General features: G+C 43.7%; 1 protein-coding gene across 50 annotated transcripts in view; it reads left to right on the forward strand.

Annotated features, from left to right (window-relative positions):
- The window catches only part of BBX (BBX high mobility group box domain containing), a 201,401-nt gene that overhangs the window by 128,071 nt on the left and 48,709 nt on the right, over positions 1 to 24,621 (forward strand). For 28 of the 50 annotated variants that reach the window (XM_065574298.1, XM_065574287.1, XM_065574283.1 and 25 more), the window contains 4 exons: positions 5,249 to 5,329; positions 8,307 to 8,387; positions 19,127 to 19,207; positions 23,393 to 23,473. In XM_065574298.1, coding sequence (XP_065430370.1) covers positions 5,249 to 5,329; positions 8,307 to 8,387; positions 19,127 to 19,207; positions 23,393 to 23,473 — 324 coding nt within the window. The remainder of the gene's footprint in view (positions 1 to 5,248; positions 5,330 to 8,306; positions 8,388 to 19,126; positions 19,208 to 23,392; positions 23,474 to 24,621) is intronic. The other 22 variants (XM_065574435.1, XM_065574428.1, XM_065574421.1 and 19 more) reach the window with 1 other exon arrangement.

Here is a 24,621-nt window from a genome sequence, read left to right on the forward strand (position 1 = left end):
GGTATGTTAGGTGCTGCCAACCCTACGCCCTCGCAGTTCCTTCTTACCACCCGTGACAGTTGGTCAGAGCGCCTTGTCGTACATTGCAGGAGCGTTAGCAGTTCTTACAGTCCATTGTTCTGTCTCCTTTGTTGTTAGTTCATAGGTACTTAGTTAGACCATTAAGTGTTAGAATAGTTGTTTAGGAGTTAGAGTCCTGGCTGGGACTTCGCCTTGGAGTGGGGCGTGCCCTGTTCCCGTGGCTTTAAGCCCTGTTCATCGTGCAGCTGGCTGATGCCCATTAGTGACCCCCACAAGAGCTGTTTAAAGTGTTTGGGGGAGTCCCACAGAAAGAATAAGTGCAGGATCTGCAAAAAAAACTTTTGCCCTCAAACTCAGAAGGAGCGGGATATCCGCTTGAGGGCCCTCCTCACTGAGGCTGCGCTTGGCCCTACTTCTGAGTCCTCTCGGTCGGACTCCACGCTCAGCACCTCGGCATCGGCGCACAGCACACCGCTGGCACCAGAGTCCACCTGACATCGTTCCCCATCCCGAGTGCCTAAGAAGCAGTCAAAGTCGACGGGCCCGCCAGCACTACAGAAAAAGGAGGCTTTGGGCAAAGGACCGTGTCAGGCCATGTGCTCGCAGCAGAGCTGATCGGAGGTACTGCTGCAGTCGGACCCCCTAGTCTAGCCAGGGACCGCTGACTCCTGGGAGCAACAGGGGGTCCCGACCCCTGGTAGGGTCATCTGCCCAGCTTTCCTGCCCAAGGTGGTCTCACAGTTTCATACAGGCCAGGACATCTACTTGCCTGTCTTTTTTCCAAAGCTGCATAAGTCAGAGGAAGAGCTTAGATTGCATTCCCTGGACGTCAGGAGGGCACTAACTTTGTACATTGAAGAGACCAAGCCATTCGCAAGTTGATGCAATTGTTCGTCACGGTGGCTGACAGGATGAAAAGTCGTCCAGTGTCCGCTCAAAGAATTTCTTCTTGGATCACTACTGCATTTGCTGCTGCTACGATCAGGTGAAGGTGCCACCTCCGGCGATTGACACCCTGCACTCAACCAGGGCGCAAGCCTCTTTGACAGCTTTCCTGGCCCAAGTACCTAACAAGGAAATCTGTAGGGTGGCCACCTGGTCGTTCGTCCACACATTCACATCCCATTACGCACTTACCCAGCAGGCCCGGAACGATGCTGGCTTTGGTAGAGCAGTACTGCAAGCCACTAGATTGTGAATTCTGATCCTACCTCCGTGGATACTGCTTGTGAGTCACCTAAAATGGAATCAACATGATCAAGCACTCAAAGAAGAAAAAATAGTTACCTACCTTTTCGTAACTGTTGTTCTTCGAGATGTGTTGCTCATGTACATTCCATTACCCGCCCTTCTACCCCTCTGTCGGAGTTGCTGGCAAGAAGGAACTGAGAGGGCGTAGGGCCGGCAGCACCTAATATACCACTCCAGGGGGCACCACAGCCAGCTCTACGGATACCACTAATGCAAAAATCTCTGACGACCGTGCACGTTGACGTGCACACACCTAAAATTGAATGGACATGAGCAACACATCTTGAAGAACAAGTTACAAAAAGGTAGGTAACCATTTTTTTAAATTACCTTGTGCTGCTCCTATTTTAGATGTTGTTTTACTTGTGTTGTCTGATTCTGCTATTTTGTTAGAAGAACAGAACATGAAATGCAGCAAAACATATCATGGGAACAACAGAATCAGAAAGAGCTTCAGGATATGTTGGCTTGTCTCCATGGGAAATGCCTCTTGTATCAAATCTGACATCCCATAGATAATATCCCGTTTTCCTGTTAATGGTGTTTTTTATTAGACTTACAGCAACACCTAGTGGCTTCAGTGAGTTACTTCAGAGAAGTTCCTCGGAGCAGCAGTGCTGCAATTTTACTCTCATTATTCCCACTGCCCTCAGTCATAATCTAATCTTGTAGCAGTCTAAGATATTTATAAGGTGCCAATCACTGCAATTTCTTTATTCCTCTCTTTTACTTTAGGCCAGGAAAGATGTGGGGAGAAGTGAGAATATATATGTAAAGTATAAGAATGCTTCTCTTCTGCTTCAGGTAGAAGGGCTGGATTGTGCTGTATAGGGGATGGATGTTGAGCTCTAGGCTCAATTGATAACTACAAAGGGCCACATTACCTGGGGTGTAAGTCATGAGTGATGGTCCAATGTCAGTTGTGTGTTGCTGAGAGGAATCTGGTACCAAGCTGGAGTGGACAAAAGAGGAACAACCAACAAAAGTAGACGATTTCTACTTATAGTGGCATTAGAGATCACTATGACCATTCTAGGCCATGACCAAAGACCTAAGTACGTACTTCAACATTGAACTCAGCAGGGCTACTCATTTGTAAGTCTTTGCAGTGGTCTTAGACTCTTTCATTGCTGCAGTTCCAAATTCATATCTGTACAGCTGATCCTGACCTTGGAAAAACTGTTCTTGGCTTGGGACTAAATGATTTTGGGGGGGGAAATATTTAACAGAATTTTGTAAAGAACACATTCTTAGGCGATTTAAAGGGGAAAAAAATCAGACTTGGTTTTTAATTACTTTAATTGATTTTAATTATGCCTAAATCAACCCTGCAAGATGAGTATCAGTCTGGGCTTGATTGTCTACAACCACGGTTATTCCACAACCTTCAACAGTTACTTTTCAGTAATTATTGTGTTTTTGTAGAATAGCGCAAACAGCATCAGGCCAGAGATTCTGCCTGGCCTCCTGCACCACAGTGTGTGTAAGTGTGGGGTGACAAGGAACCTCTTCATTTCTGTCCCTTTGCATGCCGTCCCAGGAACAGAGCACATTTGCAGCCTTGGTCCTGCATGGGGCTAGCCATGCTCACCACCCCAAATGGTTGGGAAAAGGAGGTGTGCAGCAGGACCCCTCTCCCCTTGCAAACTGGCCAGCGGAGTTCTGAGGCACCATACTTCCTGGAACTTCTGCTGGGGGCTTCACACTGCCCCACATGTGGAGCTCTGCTTGAAAGGCAAAATTAAGCCCTTGGGAGATTTTCATACTGATATTCCACAGTTGTTTATTACAGTCAAACTTCACTAGTGGCTGGGGCACCATGGTAGATGACTGAATTTTATCAATTTAATAGGTAAGGGACAAATCCTGAGGACCCTTTACTCTTTGCAAACTCCCCATCAATGCAGTGGCCTGAAATTAACGGACTGAGTGAAACGGCAAGGCGTGTGCATCACAAATGTACCTTTTTCAGTCATTGTGATGATTATAATTAAGTTCCAATTATTTATGATAATCTGTCGTATACTAGCAAGTGTACTATGCGGTATTTTGTGAACCCACTGATGCTAGACTGTGCAGTAACTTTGAAAAGTAACTGTGCAGAATAGCAAATTGCTATTTGGTGAGATTTTGTTGGAATACAGATACAACACTCAGGAATGGTGTTTTGTTTAAGGGGGGATAACTTTTTTGAGAAGAGGTGGCAGGAGGGTGTCAAGGTAGCCTTGTGGGGCTGCTTGTGTAGAATCTCATTCACTTGTGGCATATGAATTGCATTGATCATCTTGCAGGAAAAAGTAGTCCATAAGTGAACATAGGAGGCTAATGACTCGAGAGATCATCGGCAGCAGGGTGAGATCAGAATCCCAAGTAGCAAATTCTTTGGTGGTAACTTCTATCTCTGCCTCGGCTGCAATGAGTACATTGCAGGAGCAATCTCCGAAAAGAACAACCGGACGTTCTGGTGCCTTTTCTCGTCCTGGTTGTTTGAATGAATCCCTGTGCTTATAGACGACAGACACGTGTGTTCTCACAAGTGTACGTCCTTAGCTCGGAAAGCTCCAGAGTCACACCACGTAAGCTGCTGGTGGGTCAGTTTTTCGGCTTATGCATAATATGAGCCCCCAAAAAAGCACACTGCTTGAGGGTCTCAGCAACACATTTAAAATGCAATTATAGAACAATACAACCAGCAGTCTCCCCTCACCTCCAATTCAAAAATTACCAACCAGTACATGGGGAGGGGGGGAATATTTGTATCTGGCAAATCAACAAGGGCATTTGGGGCCCTCCGTGTTTTGGTGTACAGCATTTGTTACTAATTGCCATTGGCAAATGTATTGTGGTGAAGAATTTAAGATAAATGCCCAGGAAATTGGCTTGTTTGTTTATAAAATACTTGCAATTTCCTGCATTAAGAAGATTTAATCTGGCATTTAAAAATTCTGTGGGGGAGGATCCCTCATTGGGGGGGGGGGGAGGGGGGTGTGCACGCACATACCCACAATTCCACAGAGCCTCCTCACTTTTGATTGGCTGTTGATCAGCTTCCAAAAGGTCCATGTACATAATTTTACCGTGCAATGCTACGCACTTCTATTAAACTGAAAATACAAGTCTCCTGAGACGGCAACTGTAACTCTTCACCCTGAAAAAATTGACATTTCATAAATATATTTCGTACTTAATATTATCCTTTAAATGGGACTTGTTCTCCTAAGTCACTTAAATGCTTTTGAAAATCAAGTACCAAGTAATGCATATTCAATCACAATAGCCTTTATATTCTGACCCACAGCATAGTGTTTTAAATGTTCTATTTTTGTTAGCTTGTTTTGTGTTAAGTGAATTTCAGTGGAAAGTTCTAAGTGGTCCTAAGTCACTTAAGCACTCTTAAAAATTCCATACCATGTCTTTGTTATGTGAGCAATTCAAGACTTATGGTGTCCTTTAACTACTCATTTTCTTGCTTTTAAGAAGTTGGTTGTTTTTTTAATGTTATAAGTAAATACACTTTTGTCACTTAGCATACTTAATCAGTTTTTGAAATGGTGTGGGTTGTGCTTTTGCTTTTGGAATAATCTAACTTTTTCTCCATAACAAATTTTCAAATAGGAGGTGTAGTGTGACCAACACAAGTCATATGTATTTTTAATTTGAGACTGTCCTTTTAATATTTGGTTTCATAAAACCTTTTGTGAAGTTTAAAATCAAAACCAAACATCATATTTTGGGCCTAACTGCTGTTTAAACCATTGTGAGGTGTATTAAAAAGGATTCTATAGTACTGCCCTCACCTTTATTTCCATTCACTTCTGTGTATTCAGGATTATGAAACCTCAGGTTGTCCATCTTCTGTTAAACAGTGCTTCTGAATGCTGTTGGTGCTGCTGCACCGTATTTCTTGTTACTAGATATTGCTGCTGTCTTTACTGGCATGTCATTGATGTTTTATTCCCTGTCATCACTGTTTCAGGTTTCCTCAAGTACTTGCCAGTCTGATGCATCTAATTCTACTGAAGCATGTCAGAAGTCACCATTGTTCCAGTTTGCAGAGGTGAGTTTCCAAAAGTAACAGGATGATTTTTTTCTACAATTTTTTTTTTAAGAAATCCCAAACCCTTTAGCTGAAGAAGACAAGCCTTGACTCAAATGTTTTCAGCTACATGCTTCCCTCCCTCCATTCCTGTTATTTATGGGGAAGCCAGTTGGGGAAGCCAGACTTGAGCTGCAGAAAAGTGTATATAGCGCATGATGGAAACCCTAAACACAACACTGTAATAGTGTTCAAAGAAGCATTCGGTTCGATGTGGTGCAGGAATAGCCTTAGCTGACACTGCTCTTTACTTACAAGCCAAGGGTTTGATAGAGTTCTGTATAGTTAAATGATATGTCTGAGCCAGTGTAATCATTTTAGCAGTTGACTGAGTCAAAAGTAATTGTATTGCTTCTGACAGCCTGTGGATGCTCCACAGTCTTCCTTTATTCTACAGCCACAGAGCTGCCCAAACACTCCAGGCCCATTCCTGCAAAGTCTTATACGCCTCAGTCACTATAGACTTGTGAGTAGTCCCACTGAGGACAGAGTAAGTCTTGTGTGGATAAGGTCCTGAATTTTCAACTGTCCTAGAAGGCAGACTTTGTACTATATATCCCTTTCCCTGACTCCTTTCATTACATACCAGCAGCGCTTCCTTTTGGCTTCACATATGGCAGTTTGATTCCAGAGGATGACTTCACTTGACTTCTTGAACATGTTTAAGTCCTTTGAGAGTCTGTCAATAAAGTGGGCTCTCTTTTGCTAACAGCCAGGAAGGGTCTCAGGTTAATGATCACCTGGAGTTTGTTAGAAACTCCCAATTTTCAGGATATTGTAGTTTGGCAACAAAGTTCCCGTTTGGGCTTAAACTTGGCATATATCCTAGCCCAGCACCAAAGGATTGGTACATTCATTGATTTGTTGCAGGGTGAAATTTTCTTCTCATTTCAGTTTTGATATTCTGTTAAGCACTATTTTTAAAATGTATCTTTTTGCATGCCTGGAGATTAATCTGTTGTTTTTCAAAAATATAAAACAGCAGGAAATGTGAGCTACCAATATAAGGCTATTAGGCTGAGTATTCAGTTGAACCAAACTCTTCAAAAGTTCTGCAGCTGCTATTGTTTGGTATGTAGGGCATATATTGGAACATCTGCAGTAGATGCTATATGCTGCAAATGTCTTTTATGAGCAGTACACCATTCCCAAAGAACTTCAGCCCTCACTGAACATCCGTGGCTCATTTGAGTTCATAAAATGTTTTTCTGATTTGTTAAAATGATTGTAAATAATGAAATCACACACACATATAAATATGTGAGCTGTGGAAATCTTGAGAACTGTAGGGGGCGTTGTGTGGCTAAGTTCCGTACAGCTCGGGGGGAGGGATAGCTCAGTGGTTTGAGCATTGGCCTGCTAAACCCAGGGTTGTGAGTTCAATCCTTGAGGGGGCCACTTGGGGATCTGGGGCAAAATCAGTGCTTGGTCCTGCTAGTGAAGGCAGGGGGCTGGACTCGATGACCTTTCAAGGTCCCTTCCAGTTCTAGGAGATGGGATATCTCCATTAAAAAAAAAAAAAACCCATAAGCAAAGACATTTAGTTAAAGCAGACGCACTGGGGCCATATCCTTAGCTGGTCTAAATCACTCTAGCTCCACTGAAGATAATCAAGCTTTGCCGATTTACACCAGCTGTGGATCTGAGCCTCCTGTCTTTTAGTGCTAATAATGTTTCCCTCTCTTCCTGCACCCCCAAAATAAATGAATGCTCATATCTTAACTTCAATCCACAAAACCCAAGGTTTCAAGCTAAGATCTCAAAACTCCTGAAATACATGAATAGACAGATCCTTAATGTATCGGGAAAGATAACAGCCAGAATAAAATGTATAATATTGAATTTTTAAAAGCTAATGGCTTCACTTTCGAGGGGAGGGGAAACTCAGTTTGCCAGCCAGTAATAAGATTACTTACCACCACCTTAAAAGTCCAGTGTCCATGTTGGTGGTGGTGGGGATAATAAATAAATATTCATCATCCAATATTTCTATCGTAGCATTTGCACAATTCCTACAAAACAGCGAAAATCACTCTACTCCATCTTTTTTTTTTTTTTTAATGGCCTTTTGCTTGGAGTTTCCTGGTAAGTCCTGGTAACATAGGGGAAATCACAGCTCACTTACTGATTGCATTTGTTCATTTTGCAATGCCGTGGGCAGGAGGGACATTGTGCAGCATTTTGTTACGTGCTGTAGTTATGGTTATGCTGAGGCCCTGTGACCTCCTACTAAATCCCATTGGCTTTTCCTTACCCAGTGGCAGGGTAGGGTGCCAATCCACAGCCACATCTGCACATCCATCTTTTGTAAGGTGAGCAAGTTGGAAGCTACTCATATATGCTTCATCTCAGATGCCTATTTGTTGGCCTGTTTTAATTTCCTTGGAAATTAAAACATGCTTCTGGTTACATTGCAGGCATTTGTGGCAGTAGAAAATAAATCGCTATACAAACCCAATGTTAATCAGAAATTCCGATTACAAAGTACAGCATCTATGGCTATGGCTACTGGCATTTATCCAGTGCCTCGCTTTGGTTTTGTGCAGCTGTTACGATGTCTGCATCCACACACATTCCAAACTAAGTGGTTTATTGTGCTTTTTAAATGCCAGCATACTGCAGTGAAATACCCCTTTCACTGAACTCTGAAACATGAGGTGGTGTTACTTTTTTATTTTGACTATTCGGTGAAGCAGGAAAAGCTCTTTAAAAATCTATTATGTTGTATTCATTCTCATGGTGATTTTAATAGTGAAAGTGATGTAATTACTCCTCACAGATTACCTTTTATTAGCCCCTTAAGAAAGCCAAGTACTCTTGACAGTACAGTTATCTGCATGGTCTTGGATACAGGGAGTCTTTGTACATTTCAGTATTAGAAGTGTAGAATGTTGAAGCTAGAGATGATTATATACAAAATAATTGTTTTTCCCTCCAGCTCTCTTCAAGCCCATCACAACCTGATGCCCCGGCGGCTGCAAAACAAACAGAGGAGTCAGCACTGTTTCAGTTTGCGGAGGTATAACAACTTAACTATTTTTTTTAAGTGGGAGAGAGGAAAGGATATTGTTAATTATGACTGATCAGCCTTTGCAAGCGTAGTGGGAGGATGGAGCTGTACAGGCAATATTCTGTATAACTGTTCACTTACCTTCTTCCTGCACCTCAACTTAACTCTTTGCTGAAGTGTTACCCCATTTTCTCTCTCTCTAACTGAGATAGAATCCAAGTTTAGAGCAGTTAGGTAATATGTAGCTAAATGTAGGTCCACAGGCTCTGTAGCATGTAGGGGTAACAAATGATCCCCTACCAGCTCACTGTTTATGCCCACAAAACACACCATGGTGGACCAAACATTAGCCTTCCCTAGTAAATACAGCTAGAATAGCCCTGCCCCGTATCCAAAGTGGCAAAAGGAAAGGGACTCATCCCTCACAGCAGACACATCTTTTGGTCCTGTATCCATCAGCTGCTGAGTCTACAGGGCTGTTTTTAACTCCTCTATAATCTTCCCCCACCCTTTCCACTACGTTTGGCTCAGCATTCAGAGGGTGACGAGGGTATGACCTGTCAGGTGTGGTGACCACAATGAAAAAAATTCCTATAGTCTCAGAACAGCTACTGAGCATATCTGGTAACTCTTCCGCCCCATTCTGGAAGTACCTGGATCCTTCCACCTGAGTTGCCCTGCCCTGTTCTCTGCATCTGTGCAGAGAGACAGAGTATCTGGATAAGATTCATGTCTCCTCATCCCCCACTGCCTGTCTCCTCCTCCACAAGAGAAACAAATTAAAATGCTGCAGTATAAAGCATGTGGGTTACACCAGGTGGTTACATCGGTAGCAGCGAAAGGAACAAGCAGTAAATTCCCAGCAGCATAACAGAATTGATTTGAGCTTTCTGCTGGGGAAGAATGTTGGCGTAGTAACCAGTGATCCAGGGAGAGGTAGGCTTGTTATTCTAACACACCGCACATAACACCAGAGCCCCACATACACAAAAGCAGTGAAGTCAGGGATATTGTGTCTTTCCATACCAAAGAAGAGCCGCAGACTTTCATTCCAAAGGGCCTCTTATTTTAGATCAAGGGAAGCAACAAATGGAGGATGATCGAAAGTGGCCGCATGCTTCTCCTTTGTAAGGAGCTGCAGCAGCTTGCAGAATGACAGCTGCCTCTGCAGGCGGGAAGCATACACCTTAGAAATAGAGAGATGCAGAGCAAACAAATCTCAAGAGTTACAAGGCCACATAATGCCATAGTGGATCAGTAAATAAAGCACGTTAGACGACGTATCCAAAAATACCTTCAACGTGTGGCTAGAGCTGCTGCTGCTTTTTTTTTTTTTTTTTTTTTTTTTCCTGCCACCTGTACTTAAATGTGTACATTATGGTGACCTACGGATAATTTTAACAGAGTTCCCTCAGCTGTAGGAATATGTTGAATGTATTTAATACTGTGGTCCTACCTCCTTCCAGTATACTTTGGGGAGTCTAGTATTGCTCGTGGAGCTAGGTGTTCGTAGTCTCTGTTCTTTGAGCATAAGAACTGGGATTGTGCCTGGCCCTGCACGGGTGCATTATGGGATCCAGGAACCCCTGTACTCCCTACTCATCACCCTTTGTTCTCATATGGGCTTGGGCATAATCCAGCCCTGTGTCTTCCTTTGTGTTAAGCTTTAAGATAATTAAAAATAATTGCCTGGCTATGATGGGCATTCAGGACACATCATTACTGACAAGAGATCTAAGTGTAAAACAATAATTTGCAGGTAACCATTAATGGGCCAGAAAATGTCTGAATAGCAGTATCCTGGCAAGACACACAATAGCATGAATGTACAGTAGCAGTGAAGGTTCCAGATGTACTAAATGTTTTTCTTGAATGGTTATAAATCAGATTGGGCAACCCTCATGGAAAAAGCCTATAGAATTTAATAGGATGAAGCCATAGGATGAGACTTTTGAAACTAGCGCCAGAATTTGGATACACAACTCCTGTAAATGTGAATATCACAATTGAGTTGTATAGCTAAATCCCCTCGTCAGCTATTAAAATCTCTACCATCGTTTGTGTGCTATCCAAATGACTCTATTAACAACCACCTGTAGAACTGAACAAAATATGATCACCTGCCTACAGAATTATCAAACCATCCTAAAGAAGTTAATTGTGGGGTTCCATGCGGAGCAGATAAAGCACACGACCAATGTGGTTGCAAGCTGAATCCGAATTCTGTTTATTGCAAGCTTTCTTTTATAGTTTTTCTCAACATTGCATAACACAATTAGGCTATAATCACACATCTACGGATTGGACAAGAAGGAGAATCATGTGTTTATCACATGTATAGCCCCACACCGATTGGTTCAACCGTTCCTTACATAAAGCCATGATTTGTTTACCTCATCTTATATAATCCTAGACCACCAGGGGGTCTTGCATAAGGCCATGATCATCTTATATAATCCTAGACCACCAGGGGGCCTTACATAAGGCCATGATCATCTTATATAATCCTAGACCACCAGGGGGGCCTTACATAAGGCCATGATTTATTACCTTGCAAGTGTCCCATCGTGACCCTTACCTCCTCATGGAACTTTCCATTAGGTTGGTGTAGGGATGATACATCCCCACACCTCCCTCCTTTTTCTTAAATAAGGAACTTTTTAAGAAACGTAATATTACGTAAATGCCCACGAAAACCATTGGGGTGTAAATAAGGATAGCCAATAAGACATGTTCTAAAGGGATCCGATGGGGTGGCCATGAACAAGCAAAAAGGACTTTTTGGCCAGTTTGGTTTGCCCAAGTGACCCAAACATTTTGTCGTGGGTTAACAAAAGGTACAGAGTTTGGACATACAAAGACCCCTGCTCCTATAATAAGGAGTCCGAACAAACAGAAGCACAGCATTATTAGGTGTTTAGGTTGTAGCAAACAACAAGTGCAAGTCCGGTGCTGCGGGGTCGTCGTTTGGCTTCTGCGTGGCGGCATGGTGTTCGGGTAGCATCTGCCGGAGGGATCTTATCCGGTGGTTTTTTCCTATATGTCCTTTCAAAGTTAGATAAGCCTGGCTCCGCCATTCTTTCCAACCTATTCTGCAACTGCTTACCCTGCCCCGGGAACTCCGCCCGGAACTTTGGGGTACAAACATTATTGGTGACAGGAAAGCCGGACTGGTTTAGCGCTCGCAATGTGTGGGACTGCGGGGGATGGCTCTTACCGGCCAAATGGGACAACTGATTCAGCATGTCCTGTAGCTGAAAGCCCTGTTTGTACATTCCCGCGTTTCTGCCCCCATTTCAACAAACGGGACAACGCGTCAGAGGGAAGCTTTTCTCCCCGCTTTTTAGCGATGCGTAATAAAAAATCATGCACCGTCTCCTCCTCTGCAGACAAAGCAGAGCCCATTTTAATAAAAGCAGCCGCTCACCTGTGAGCTCACAAACGTCTCTCTTGGACGACCAGGAGCCGGTATCCTAGGGTACCTCCTACCGCGGCTGCCACCTCCGCCTTTTCTCACCGAACGCTTCAGTCGGCTGTGAGCTCACGAACGTCTCTCTCGGACGACCAGGAGCCGGTATCCTCCGGTACCTCCTGCCGCGGCTGCCACCTCCGCCTTTTCTCACCGAACGCTTCAGTCGGCTGTGAGCTCACGAACGTCTCTCTCGGACGACCAGGAGCCGGTATCCTCCGGTACCTCCTGCCGCGGCTGCCACCTCCGCCTTTTCTTACCGAACGCTTCAGTCGGCTGTGAGCTCACGAACGTCTCTCTCGGACGACCAGGAGCCGGTATCCTCCGGTACCTCCTGCCGCGGCTGCCACCTCTGCCTTTTCTCAAACCATGTTCAGTTTTTGGTCGTGCTCCAGTTGACACTGAGCTTGGCAAACCATCTAAATCTTGGTAGCCTGCCCTCTTATTCCCACAGATTCCCTTTCTCTGATGATCTCTGTGAAGAAGGCCTGTCTCCACCTTAACAGGGCATGGCTGTTTGCGCTTTTTGGTAGAAGGAGTGCTGGAAGGAGAAGAGCCAGCACTGAGAGCCTCTTCAATATTTAAATTCAATTGTTCCAGTTTCTTCATGAGAGATGACATAGAGTCTGACCTTTCAGATCCTTTTTCTGGTTGGATCTGCTTTCTCTTTGCTCAGCTTTTGAGACAACACCTGTTGGGTCTACTGTCTGAGAACATTGATCCCTGCTCCACTGGCGGCTGTGTCTAGTATGATCTCTGCTAGCTCACTCTGGGCAAAGTCCTGGCTGCCTTGATGTCCAAGCCGAATCACGTCGGGGTCACCATTTGTGGGGTTCCATGCGGAGCAGATAAAGCACACGACCAATGTGGTTGCAAGCTGAATCCGAATTCTGTTTATTGCAAGCTTTCTTTTATAGTTTTTCTCAACATTGCATAACACAATTAGGCTATAATCACACATCTACGGATTGGACAAGAAGGAGAATCATGTGTTTATCACATGTATAGCCCCACACCGATTGGTTCAACCGTTCCTTACATAAAGCCATGATTTGTTTACCTCATCTTATATAATCCTAGACCACCAGGGGGTCTTGCATAAGGCCATGATCATCTTATATAATCCTAGACCACCAGGGGGGCCTTACATAAGGCCACGATTTATTACCTTGCAAGTGTCCCATCGTGACCCTTACCTCCTCATGGAACTTTCCATTAGGTTGGTGTAGGGATGATACATCCCCACAGTTAATAGATGATTATATCTCTGATTTTAGGATTTCACAGAACCTCTATAAAAATGTATTAATGTTTCCTAGCTTTCCTGTAGGAAGGTACCGTAAGTGCGTTTAATGATGCACCTACTTATGCCCAGCTAGTTCACTCAGTATGCTGAAGATGTTGTGTGAAACAGTAGAAGTCAGGGGAACTTGGAAGGTGCATTTTATTCAATTTGAAAGGGGGAGTTTTTAAATATAGGATCTGTTTTTTCTATTGGAAATGTTAAAACCTTTCCTTACTCTGCTACATGTAGCTAGGACTTATTTTAGGTTGGAAGAGAAGAATGTCTGTTCCAGGCTGGCATTGTCTCTGAAGTTTAGGACAATAATTTACTTCAAATCTGGTCAGGGTCATAAAAACACTTCAGCACCAAGAACCTTTGTTCACCAAGGGTTACTCCCCTGTGTCATGCCAACATCATTGCAATGCTAACTGCAGTGACTAACATCTTGCTGCACAGCACTGGGGAGGTGGTATGCAGCCTGGTTTCATCTAGGTTGTTCCAGGGGGAAACACACAGCAATCTGTACTATCTCTTTAAGTTAGGGTTACCATATTTAAAAAATAAAAAAAATTTGGCCCCGCCCCTTCCCCAAAGTCCCCGCCCTAACTCCGCGCCCTCCCCTGAGCGCCCCGCATTCCCCCTCCTCCCTCCCAGCCACGCGAAAAGGGCTGCCCGAGCACTACCGGCTTCACGGTTTGCCGGTCAGCCCCCAGACCCTGTGCCCCCGGCCGGCGCTTCCCCAGCACAGCTGGAGCCCGGGAGGGGAAGCACCCAGCTGGGGGCGCAGGGTCTGGAGGCTGGCTGGCAAACCGTGAAGCTGGTAGTGCTCGGGCTTCGGGCAGCCTCCATGCCTCTGGACCCTGCACCCCCGGCCGGGCACTTCCCCTCCCGGGCTCCGGCTGCTGTGCTCCTCCCCTGACTCTACCGGCTTCGGGAGGGGAAGTGCCCGGCCGGCAGCTGGGGTCCGGAGGCAAGGGGGCTGCCTGAAGCCAGTAGCGCTCGGGCAGCTCGGCTCTTAAACAGAGCTGAAGAGTCAGGGGAGGAGCACAGCAGCCGGAGCCCGGGAGGGGAAGTGCCCGGCCGGTGGCTCAGGGTCCAGAAGCATGGGGGCTGCCCGAAGCCGGTAGCGCTCGGGCAGCTCGGCTTTAAACAGAGCAGAAGAGTCAAGGTAGGGAGCACAGCAGCTGCGGGAGGGGAAGTGCCCGGCCGGCGCTATTTTTCCTGGACATGTTCAGCTTTTTGGCAATTCCCCCCGGACGGGGGTTTGATTACCAAAAAGCCGGACATGTCCGGGAAAAAACGGACATATGGTAACCCTATTTAAGCCCTTCTTTCTGCTGTTAGCTCTGCTTCTGCTTTTTTCTAATACAGGACTTTCATTCACACAGGGCATCTTTGTCACACTTGACAAAAGTCCCATTCCTTGCTTTGCCACTTCTTCCTGTGGCCGGTCTATTAATGCATTGCTGCCATTAGTAAGCTGAGTTATGGTAAGCAGTTTGCAGCATACTGCAATGAGCAATGTACAGTGCCACTTAAAAAAAAGAGTGAAAGTAGATATTTAACCAGTAGTGGAATAGTCCTGTGAAAAGCATTGTGAGCCAGTGTGCCTGGGGATTCTTGGCAGCTGTCCCAGATAGCGTTTTGTTCTGACTGGGTGTTCCTCATATGTTCCCTTTCTCTTTATTCCCTTCACAGCAGGAGTGGATAAGACTGACTCTTTGTGAAAAGAGTGATCCCATCAAGTAGATGGGTCACTTATAATGGCCATCCTTTGCCCCAGGAATAGAATTCCCCTGTCACTCATAGACAGCTCATTATATACCATGGCATTCTTTCTTCCTGAGAGTCCCAGTATGCCTTTCACCTTCTTGTTTTCACCAAGTGCTATATTTTTCAATTAAAACTGATGATAGGGCTAATCAGGCCTGCCTGTTCTTGACCGGCCACAACAGGGGACGAGAGCCCTAGGAGTAGTGCAGCATTATCTGGATATGCGTGCAGATGCCATAGAGATGTTTAAAAATCCATAGGAAAGTCCAAAAGATCTGGTGATGATATTGAGTTAAGGACCCAGGCTCCTGCTCACCCTGTAGTGGTCCTGACCGCTTGAAGTCAAAAAAGCAAACAGGATGTTAGGAATCATTAAAAAAGGGATAGAGAATAAGACAGAGAATATCTTATTGCTCTTATATAAATCCATAGTACGCCCACATCTTGAATACTACGTACAGATGTGGTCTCCTCATCTCAAAAAAGGTATACTGGAATTAGAAAAGGTTCAGAGAAGGGCAACTAAAATGATTAGGGGTTTGGAATGGATCTCATATGAGGAGAGATTAAAGAGGCTAGAACTTTTCAGCTTGGAAAAGAGGAGACTAAAGGGGGATATGATAGAGGTATATAAAATCATGAGTGGTGTGGAGAAAGTGAATAAGGAAAAGTTATGTACTTGTTTCCATAATATAAGAACTAGGGGCCATCAAATGAAATCAATGGGCAGCAGGTTTAAAACAAATAAAAGGAAGTTCTTCTTCACGCAGCGCACAGTCAACCTGTGGAACTCCTTGCCTGAGGAGGTTGTAAAGGCTGGGACTAGAACAGGGTTTAAAAGAGAACTAGATAAATTCATGGAGGTTAAGTCCATTAATGGCTATTAGCCAGGATGGGTAAGGAATGGTGTCCCGAGCCTCTGTTTGTCAGAGGGTGGAGATGGCTGGCAGGAGAGAGATCACTTGATCGTTACCTATTAGATTCACTCCCTGCCTGGCATTGGTCACTGTCGGTAGACAGGATACTGGGCTGGATGGACCTTTGGTCTGACCCAGTATGGCCATTGTTATGTTCTTAAATTTTGTCTCTCCATGGGGTTTTCCATGGAAGGTCGTGATCTAGGCCAGAGGTTGATCAGTGGACAATGGTTTGAGGTGCACTTGCTGGTGGTTCTTGGAGAGTTCTCTGGCCATGTGCTGCTGGTTGCTCTTCTCCTTCTTTCCGGGTGAGGGAAAAGGAGCAGATGGAAACACTTGCTCTTGGGGCCTGTTGAATCTGTTTGGCAAATGAGAACAGATGGTGATGAACGCTGTGTAGTGAAGACTCGCAAGCTCCCCTTGGGTTTACTTAACTAAATTCTCATCTTTTATTAAACAACAAAAATGTTTCCAAGGAACGATGGGAATAAAATCATCAGGCTAATCACCTCAAAAATCAGTACTCTTCTTTTAGCTGCTCTACTAAAGCTTTTCTCTAGACTAACTTCAAAACAAGTGCAGGCTAGTACTCTTGTTGCAGCAATGTATAATTTCCCTTTCTATTCCCTCACCCTACTTGCAGTCAGGACACGCAAACGCTTGGGGCAGAATGCATCCCGTGTAGCTTCACTGACCCACATGCAATAGACTTAGAGACAACTCTTTACATTTTGTTTGGGTTTTGTGCAAAATATTTTAATCTAGCAATTAGAGGCAAAACACCTGCGAATTAGGGGTTGACCTAGAGGCATGATATTTGTATACACAATGGCTGATTCTCTATCCCCCCTCTCTCCCAACTCCAAGTTTAGGAAAAAGCCATAATCTTCCTATATAAATTATTATTATATAAAATATGTAAATATGCTTATAATATTAGTGTTAGTTAAGGCCTTAACATTTTACTAAATGTCTGAGTTGCCCTATACACCATAGGCAACAAAAAGTATATGCTATGGCATAACATACAGCCCATGCCATTAATAGTAGCTAAAATATTGGCAATTATTGTAGAAGAACTCTGAGATAGTAACATGATCCTAAAAATAAGTGTGTTTGTGGGATCCGAAGCCAACCCTGTTTATAAGAACTAGCCATTCATGCTTGAGGTGAATGGAAATTAGCAAGGTGTGGTAGATACTGATAATTCTGTTAAAACTAGAAGATTGCATTTAATGAGAAGAGAGTAAAATTTGAAATCATAATTGGGAGCTGTTTGATCCTTCTGTCACCTCCCAAGCCCAGCAAACATCTTCTCTGTGGTAAATTCTAAGCTTGCTGTGTTTCCTGCAGTTTGTTCTCAAAGCTGTTGAGTGTATTTCACGCTAAACTAATATGTTGACTTCTCCTCCCACGTTGTAAAACTGTAACAACGGCTCTGCCATCATTTGGTTGTGAATGTCCACATCACAATTAATGATGTATTTCCACTCTGTTTGGTTTGCATGTGTGGTGTCAAAAATCAGAACATGCCTCTGCGTGAGCTCATGTTCTGTTTAAGCAACATGGAGTTACTTTTCCAGACCCCTCTGTAGCTTTGATGTTGAATTGAGGAGATCTGCCTTGTGGTTAATATTTGTATCATGTAAGTTACTATAGAATAGAAATGAAAGAAACTAAGACCCAGATCCTGCAAGCCAATCTGTGCCAGGGGATCACCGAGTACACTCCCTCGTTGACTATAATGGGGCTCTGTGTACTTAAGGAGTCTGCCTCTATGGAGCTCATTGGAGGATCAGGTTTTAGACTGGAAGCTCTTTGGGGCGGGCTATATAGGCTATATAATGCCTCACACAACAGAGATCCAGTTTTGATTGGACCACCAGGAGCTACTGTAATAGAAGTAATAACTATTAATAAATATTAAACAAAAATAATGTTCCCGTGTATTTTAAACATAGGCGTATGGTGAATGAGTGGCAATAAAATGGGTGGTGATGTTTTAATTCCAGTGTATCCCCTTGAAACTGCAAAGTAAAGTAATCTATTCCAAAGGAAAAATGTGATATAAAAACACATTTAGACCCAGGGGTGGACAAACCTGCAAACAAAAATTAGAGTGGCCTTGTATATCCCAAAAGACTGTGAATATAAATGTGTTATGAAGAAACTGTCTCAGGAACACCTGTGCCCTGAAAAACCAGTGTTAAGGGATGGAGTCTCTCATTCCAAACAATACCATTTAATTCTACAAAGCCAAGATTGGGACAGCACAATGAACTGCTACGCTGATGCTCTCTGAGCAGTGTGACTGCCATTAGGTTAAAATGCTCTCTTTGCTGTGCCACCAGTAACAACAGGCAGATTAAGACACTTCTGTGAAGTGGCCCACTAGGCATCTGCTAAGGCAGGCATAGCAGTGTCTATGTAAAAGGGCAAATAAGACCTTATTGATCCAGAAAACTTTACTTACTGAAAGCTTTTGTTTAACTTTAAAGCAGGGGTAGGCAACCTATGGCACGCGTGCCAAAGGCGGTAGGCGAGCTGATTTTCAGTGGCACTCACACTGCCTGGGTCCTGGCCACCGGTCCGGGGAGCTCTGCATTTTAATTTAATTTTAAATGAAGCTTCTTAAACATTTTAAAAACCTTATTTACTTTACATACAACAATAGTTTAGTTATATATTATAGACTTAGAGAAAGAGACCTTCTAAAAACATTAAAATGTATTACTGGCACGCGAAACCTTAAATTAGAGTGAATAAATGAAGACTCGGCACACCACTTCTGAAAGGTTGCCAACCCCTGCCTTTAAGGAATACATTGAAGGCTGCACCCATCTCATACAAATAATACTCTGCTTTAAGTAACCACACAGAAAAATTCCCCAATGTTTCCAGTATAACTTTATACTTTAGCAAAAGACCCACCTCTGCTAAGTAGCAGATGGGGTTTTTTTTGTGGTCCCTTAGGTGATCACTTAAGACAAGTGATGTAGAAAAACCTGCCTGGCCAGCATGTGTCATCTAATTGGAGGTTACAAAGCCAATAAAAAATTTGGTTACTCACCTAGGTCCTGATTCAGGAAAAAACTTATACACACACTTTGTCCTGTTGACTTTCATGGAACTTCAGCACATGCTTAAGTGCTTCCTGAATAGGGATGCTTTCCTAACTTGGGGTTCTGTGTTTATACTGACTGTCTGCAATATCCCAAGAGAAGCTGAGGGACAATCAGCCTCCCCCCAATCCCCGTCCCCAGTAACCCTGAAATGTTTTCTCTTCTGTTTGTTCAAAATGTAGATCTCATCAAATACTTCACAGCTGGGGAGTCCTGAGCCTGTAAAGCATTGTGGGAAGTCAGCACTCTTCCAGCTGGCAGAGGTAAGGTTCCTGTTACCATCACGATGTGAATATGTGTGCAGATTTTTCCCAAAACGCATGGGCTACACAAGTTAGTCTAGCACCAAACTTACCGTTAGCAACAAGGTAGCCTGAATACTAACTCAAATAATGATGCTGTCATTGGGGATACCTACGGCTTACCTTTTTTTAATTCATTTATGTTGTAAATGTAAATGGTCCCTTAGAAAGCAGGATCAGATTCCTGCCCTGGAGAACTTACAGTACAGCCACAGGACAACAGGTACGGCAAGAGAAGGTGTAGATGATTGGTCACTGCGGATACCAGGGTCCTGATTCAGAAAAGTATGTAGTCACACTTCAGTATGTGACTTGAATAGGACTTACACATGGGTGATGTGACCCAATTTAGGAAGCAAGAAGCAGGTTTTGAGGAATGTGAGGGTCTATATAAACAGTGGGGGCTGCAATCAGTATCGAAGATTAAAATTACCATGTGAGTATTTGGTAGCGATAAATAAACTAGCTGAGATTTAGGTGTCCCAGACCCTACTGGAAGTCCTGATGCATCTGAAATGTCAGCTTGTTTGTTGTTGATAAAACATACCCCATCCCCTTGACTTTTGGCTTGGTTATGTTGTTTTTAATATGTCGATAATTTACAAATTAAAGGATGTGTGCTGGGGTCCCTCAAATAAATAAGGAAAAGTGAACATTTCAGCATATTGTTCATTAATCATTTTTGTTTACTATGCAAGACCACAGCTTGCAGATTTCAGTGCCCAAAATGGTTCACTGACTCCCATCCAGTGGCATCCCAACACTCATTCTATTGAAGAGAAATCTAGAATCTTGAACCATTGAAAAAACTATAGAATTTGGACCCACGTAGAGTGGGTTTTTTTCCCCTGACTGCATAACAGTAATGTTTTGTGCCTTCTTGGTTAAAAAATAAGGATATTAGAAAGATACATTTTAAAGAAACATGCATGAGTGAAAAGAAGAGATTTGCCTTACCCTTTAGGCAGTCCCCAGGCTCAAGCAGGGTTCATTAGTGTGTGTGTGTGCTACATTGCCAGCAGGGTGCATGCTAGGGTGATCACAGTTAGCAGGAGCTAGTGATCTGTAGGGGGATGTGACCTTTGCCGCTCTGAAAACAAGCCAAAAAAGCTAGTGAACACTAGAAATGTGTTGAACTATCCCCTTCCTTTGTTATTAGGCAGCATTCTGTACGTCCTCTTAATGTTGTACCCCTTTAATAATAGTGAGCCTGACTTCACTGGAGTTACACCAACACGGCACTGAAGTAACACTGTTGAATCGGGCCTGATGTTTGCATATCACCACTAGGTGAAGGTCTGGCACCTCTTAAGAAACAAATCCCTAGGGGTCATAGGAAAGTCCATATGCTTGCCCACAGGAGTGCAGTTGTAGCACAATTGAAGCAGAAGAGGAGACTGAGTCTGGCAGTGAGAAACTTGGATCTGAAACAAATATCCAGGAGTTTTCTCCATGCAAACCTAATTTAATATACAAACTAAATGTAAGGTACAGGCTTCAACTTAAATTAATTAAAATACGGCAGACATTCTGCACACATCCTTCTTAAGATGCAGCATATTAGCTCTGGCTGAGTCAGCCTGAAAAGCCTGCCCTTGTGGCCACTACAGCACTATTCACCATGCCTCTATTTTTGCACTAGTCTTCTGGGGAAACTCTTACATACTTTAGGCCAGAGGAGACCATCATGATCATCTAGTCTGACCTACTGCACATTGCAGGCCACAGATCCACACCCACCCACGTCTGTAATAGACCCCTAACCTCTGGCTGAGTTACTGATGTCCGCAAATCATGTTTTAAAGACTGCAAGTTACAGAGGATCCACCATTTACACTAGTGTAAACCTGCAAGTGAACCGTCCCCCAGGCACCACCTAGTGAGGTGCTGGTAGCAAACGTAGTAAATAGTCCCAAGATCAACATAAACAAAAGGTCTTCTGCCCTTCCTGGGCTCCACAGTCCGTTCTTTTCCACTCTCCTACAGAGAGAGCTGACTGTCCGGGCTTTTCCCCTCTGGGAATCTCCCTTCCTTCAGGGCCAGTCACAGAGGCCAGATAGTCTCCCTCCCACAACCCTCCTCAGTCCTCCTCCAGGCCATCTGCCTGGGAGCTACCCTTCTCCTGAGTCTACCCGATAAACAAGGCCATCTGATTCCTAGCTGATCAGCTGTGAGGGTCACTGGTCTGTTACAGGTGATGCTGGGCCCAAGTCCCCTTCAAGAATCAGCTAGCCTATGAAAAGCTCACATAGGTTTTTTGTAAAAAGCAACAGATGATCCTGTGGCACCTTTAAGACTATCAGAAGTACTGGGAGCACAAGCTTTCATGGGTAAGAACCTCACTTCTTCAGATGCAAGAAGTCTTGCATCTGAAGAAGTGAGGTTCTTACCCAAGAAGGCTTATGCTCCCAATACTTCTGGTAGTCTTAAAGGTGCCACAGGACCCTCTGTTGCTTTTTACAGATTCAGACTAACACGGCTACCCCTCTGATAGGTTTTTTGGTATGGTTTTGGTTTTGTGTTCTCTGTGACACCTGATCCCAGTTGGACGCATAAAATATGAGAGGTTCTGTTTAACTTTTGAATTTCTTAATTCTTTAATGACTACTGGGTGAGCAGATCAGGCATTAATTTGAAGCTGCCCTAACATGCCGTGTTCAGACCCCTGGAGTGAACCCCAGAATTGCAAGTTCATTTGGCAGGCATTTGCATCGCACCATTGTAATCCAAAGATCATGTGCTGTGTGCTGGAGAGGAGCAGGCTTCCCACTCCCCACCCAGAGTGAACCCTAAGCTCTGGGGACCCATCACCGGACTCTGGGACCCCATCGTCGGCGCCCAATAGCTAGTTCAGGTTTGACCATACCTGCATTTCCCCCCACTCTTTTTTATTTGTATGGATTAGAATCAAACTCACCACTTCATCTCTCTCTTCTTTTAGATTGATTTTTGTCAGTATTATGCAAACAGTGCCAAATATCTTAGTGTAAGCTCTAGTAGTGGTTGAAGCAACTACTTTTAGGGCTACAATCTGGTGTCTGCTTGGAAGGCCACAGCCATGCAGTTCAGCCGTGGGTTCCATAGAGATCTACATCTCTACAGAATCACTCTCTATCCTGTTTCCGGTCTAAGGTGAGGAGATCCATGTCAGGGAGGCAGTGAGCATTTGCAGTATCTCCGTGACTCAGTGCAGGGAGTCTGGTTCTACCACAGATAGTTTATGAGCTGTGCAGCCTCAACTGCTGACAGCTCAGGGCCATTGAAGAATAATTCTGAATGATTAAGAGATTATGTGAAAAAATGCAACCTCCTCAAGGATATTGACCCCCAGTAGGATATTTTTGGTCTCTCTGTCTCTCTTCCTTCTATGGTAGTGATTTGGGGGTGGGGTGGGGTCCCTGTTAAAGTAACTCTCATGGCTCCAGGGGGGTTAGATGGAAGGACCAAAATGAGTGCAGAGTTGTTTGGGGATAGGCTCACTACCCCCTCAAGTTCTGCACCTCATTCCTCTGAAGCAGCTGTGCATCCCCTTCCCCCATTGCAAGGCTGGTGTAGAGCCTAACTGACGGTGTCAGAGTTCTTGGAGTATAAAAATAACGGCTTTGCAGGAATGTTGAGGCCTAATGTTGAGAGGCTTGGATTGGTGCTCTAATACGTTTTAGAAAGTGGTTGTGTTTTAGAGTCTTCCTCAACACTTCTTATTCAGGCTCCCTTGAAGTGAAGATAAGCACTAAACTGATGCAAGGGGAAAGGTACATTTAGAATGAGTTTGGGCTAGATTCTTCACTAGTGTAAACCAGAGCAGTTCCATTGACTCCAAGCGGAGCTACGACAATGTACTGGAGCAGGAGAACTTGTCCTTTATGTCAGCCTTCTCCTAAATGATGCCCTGATTAATAAGAATCCAGAAGTAGAAAATCACCCTTAGTGGCATTGTCTGAGGGCACTAGCTTCTTATTTATAAGGAGGAAAATCCAGCAATGAGCCCTTTGGATGTACCATGAATGAAATTTTTTCTCACAATATGGACGTTTATGACTGTATCGCTGGAGGAAAAATCATCCTTGTAAAAATTTTAAATTCAACATACAGGAAGGATGTATTGGAGAAGTAATGTTTTTTTTCCTTCTTTGTTTTTTGCTTAAGATTTCCTCAAGTACATCCCATTCAGGCCCTCCTGACTTAACAAAGCAGTGTGGGATGTCAGCGTTGTTTCAGTTGGCAGAGGTAATATTAAAATAGTGGTGATTAATTACCACTGGTGCAGTGGGGAGGAGACGCTAATAATGCTGATTGCCCAAGTCTGGCAGTCAGAACAGTGGCACAGTCATAAATTATGCTTCTATAAACAACAATACTAATTATCACTGGGGTGCCAAGAGTCAAGATTTCCCCAGACTAGCCATTAAAGCACAGGCTCTTAATGCTACTGAGTTAACAGTTAAAAAGTCAGAACCTATGATGGCAAAGGACTTATCTGATTTGTATTCAAATTATTTTAAATGAACACTTCTGGGGTTTTATTCAAATCAGGGCATTGTCATTTCAAATATGTTTTAGAAGGCTTCAGTCACTTCCATTTATTTCCACTCATGCAGATTGTTATTTTAAAGTGATGAATACATGTATGACTTCTGGAGGAACTTTGTTCTGATACGTTGCAGCTGACATCAGACTGTCCTTCTGGGAGTAGTTACAGTGTGGAAACATTTAAAGTTCTCTTTTTTCCAAATCATAAGACCACATGCCATGAGTTAGTTTATAGCCTCCAACACCCAAAGCCCCTTTCATAGCCATGCAGCTAAAGCAGTCCAAAGTCTTTTCTGCTGGTTATGTTACAAGCTTTAGAAGAAAAGGTATGGAGCAGAGAAGAAGGGTTAAAAATGGAGTTGCTGTCACATGAACAGGATATTTTAAAGATTGAGATTTTTCAAGCCTCTTAGGGGACTTGGAAAATTTCAGTTTATTTAAATAAACAGACTATGAGAGATTATTACCAGGATTTTTTTAGATACTTTCTTATAGCCAAATCTGAACTCATGAGATAAGTTTTCTTCGACAAAAGTAATAATAATAAAAAGAATCATGTCACCCAAATAGGGTGACCAGATAGCAAGTATGAAAAATCGGGACAGAGGTGGGGGGTAATAGATGCCAACATAAGAAAAAGCCCCGAATATCGGGACTGTCCCTATAAAATCGGGACATCTGGTCACCATGCACCCAAAGGATCTCTAATTTCTACAGATTTAACTAAAAGGACCTATTGAACTGTAAAGCAGGTAAAATAGGTTATGTGATTTAAAAAGATGTATGAGAAAAAAAAATGTTCAGTTTCATAGTGATAGGAGGCCCAGGGGATTTGTAAATTAGTA

Source organism: Chrysemys picta, chromosome 1 (genome assembly GCF_011386835.1).
Source record: "Chrysemys picta bellii isolate R12L10 chromosome 1, ASM1138683v2, whole genome shotgun sequence".
NCBI lineage: Eukaryota > Metazoa > Chordata > Testudines > Emydidae > Chrysemys > Chrysemys picta.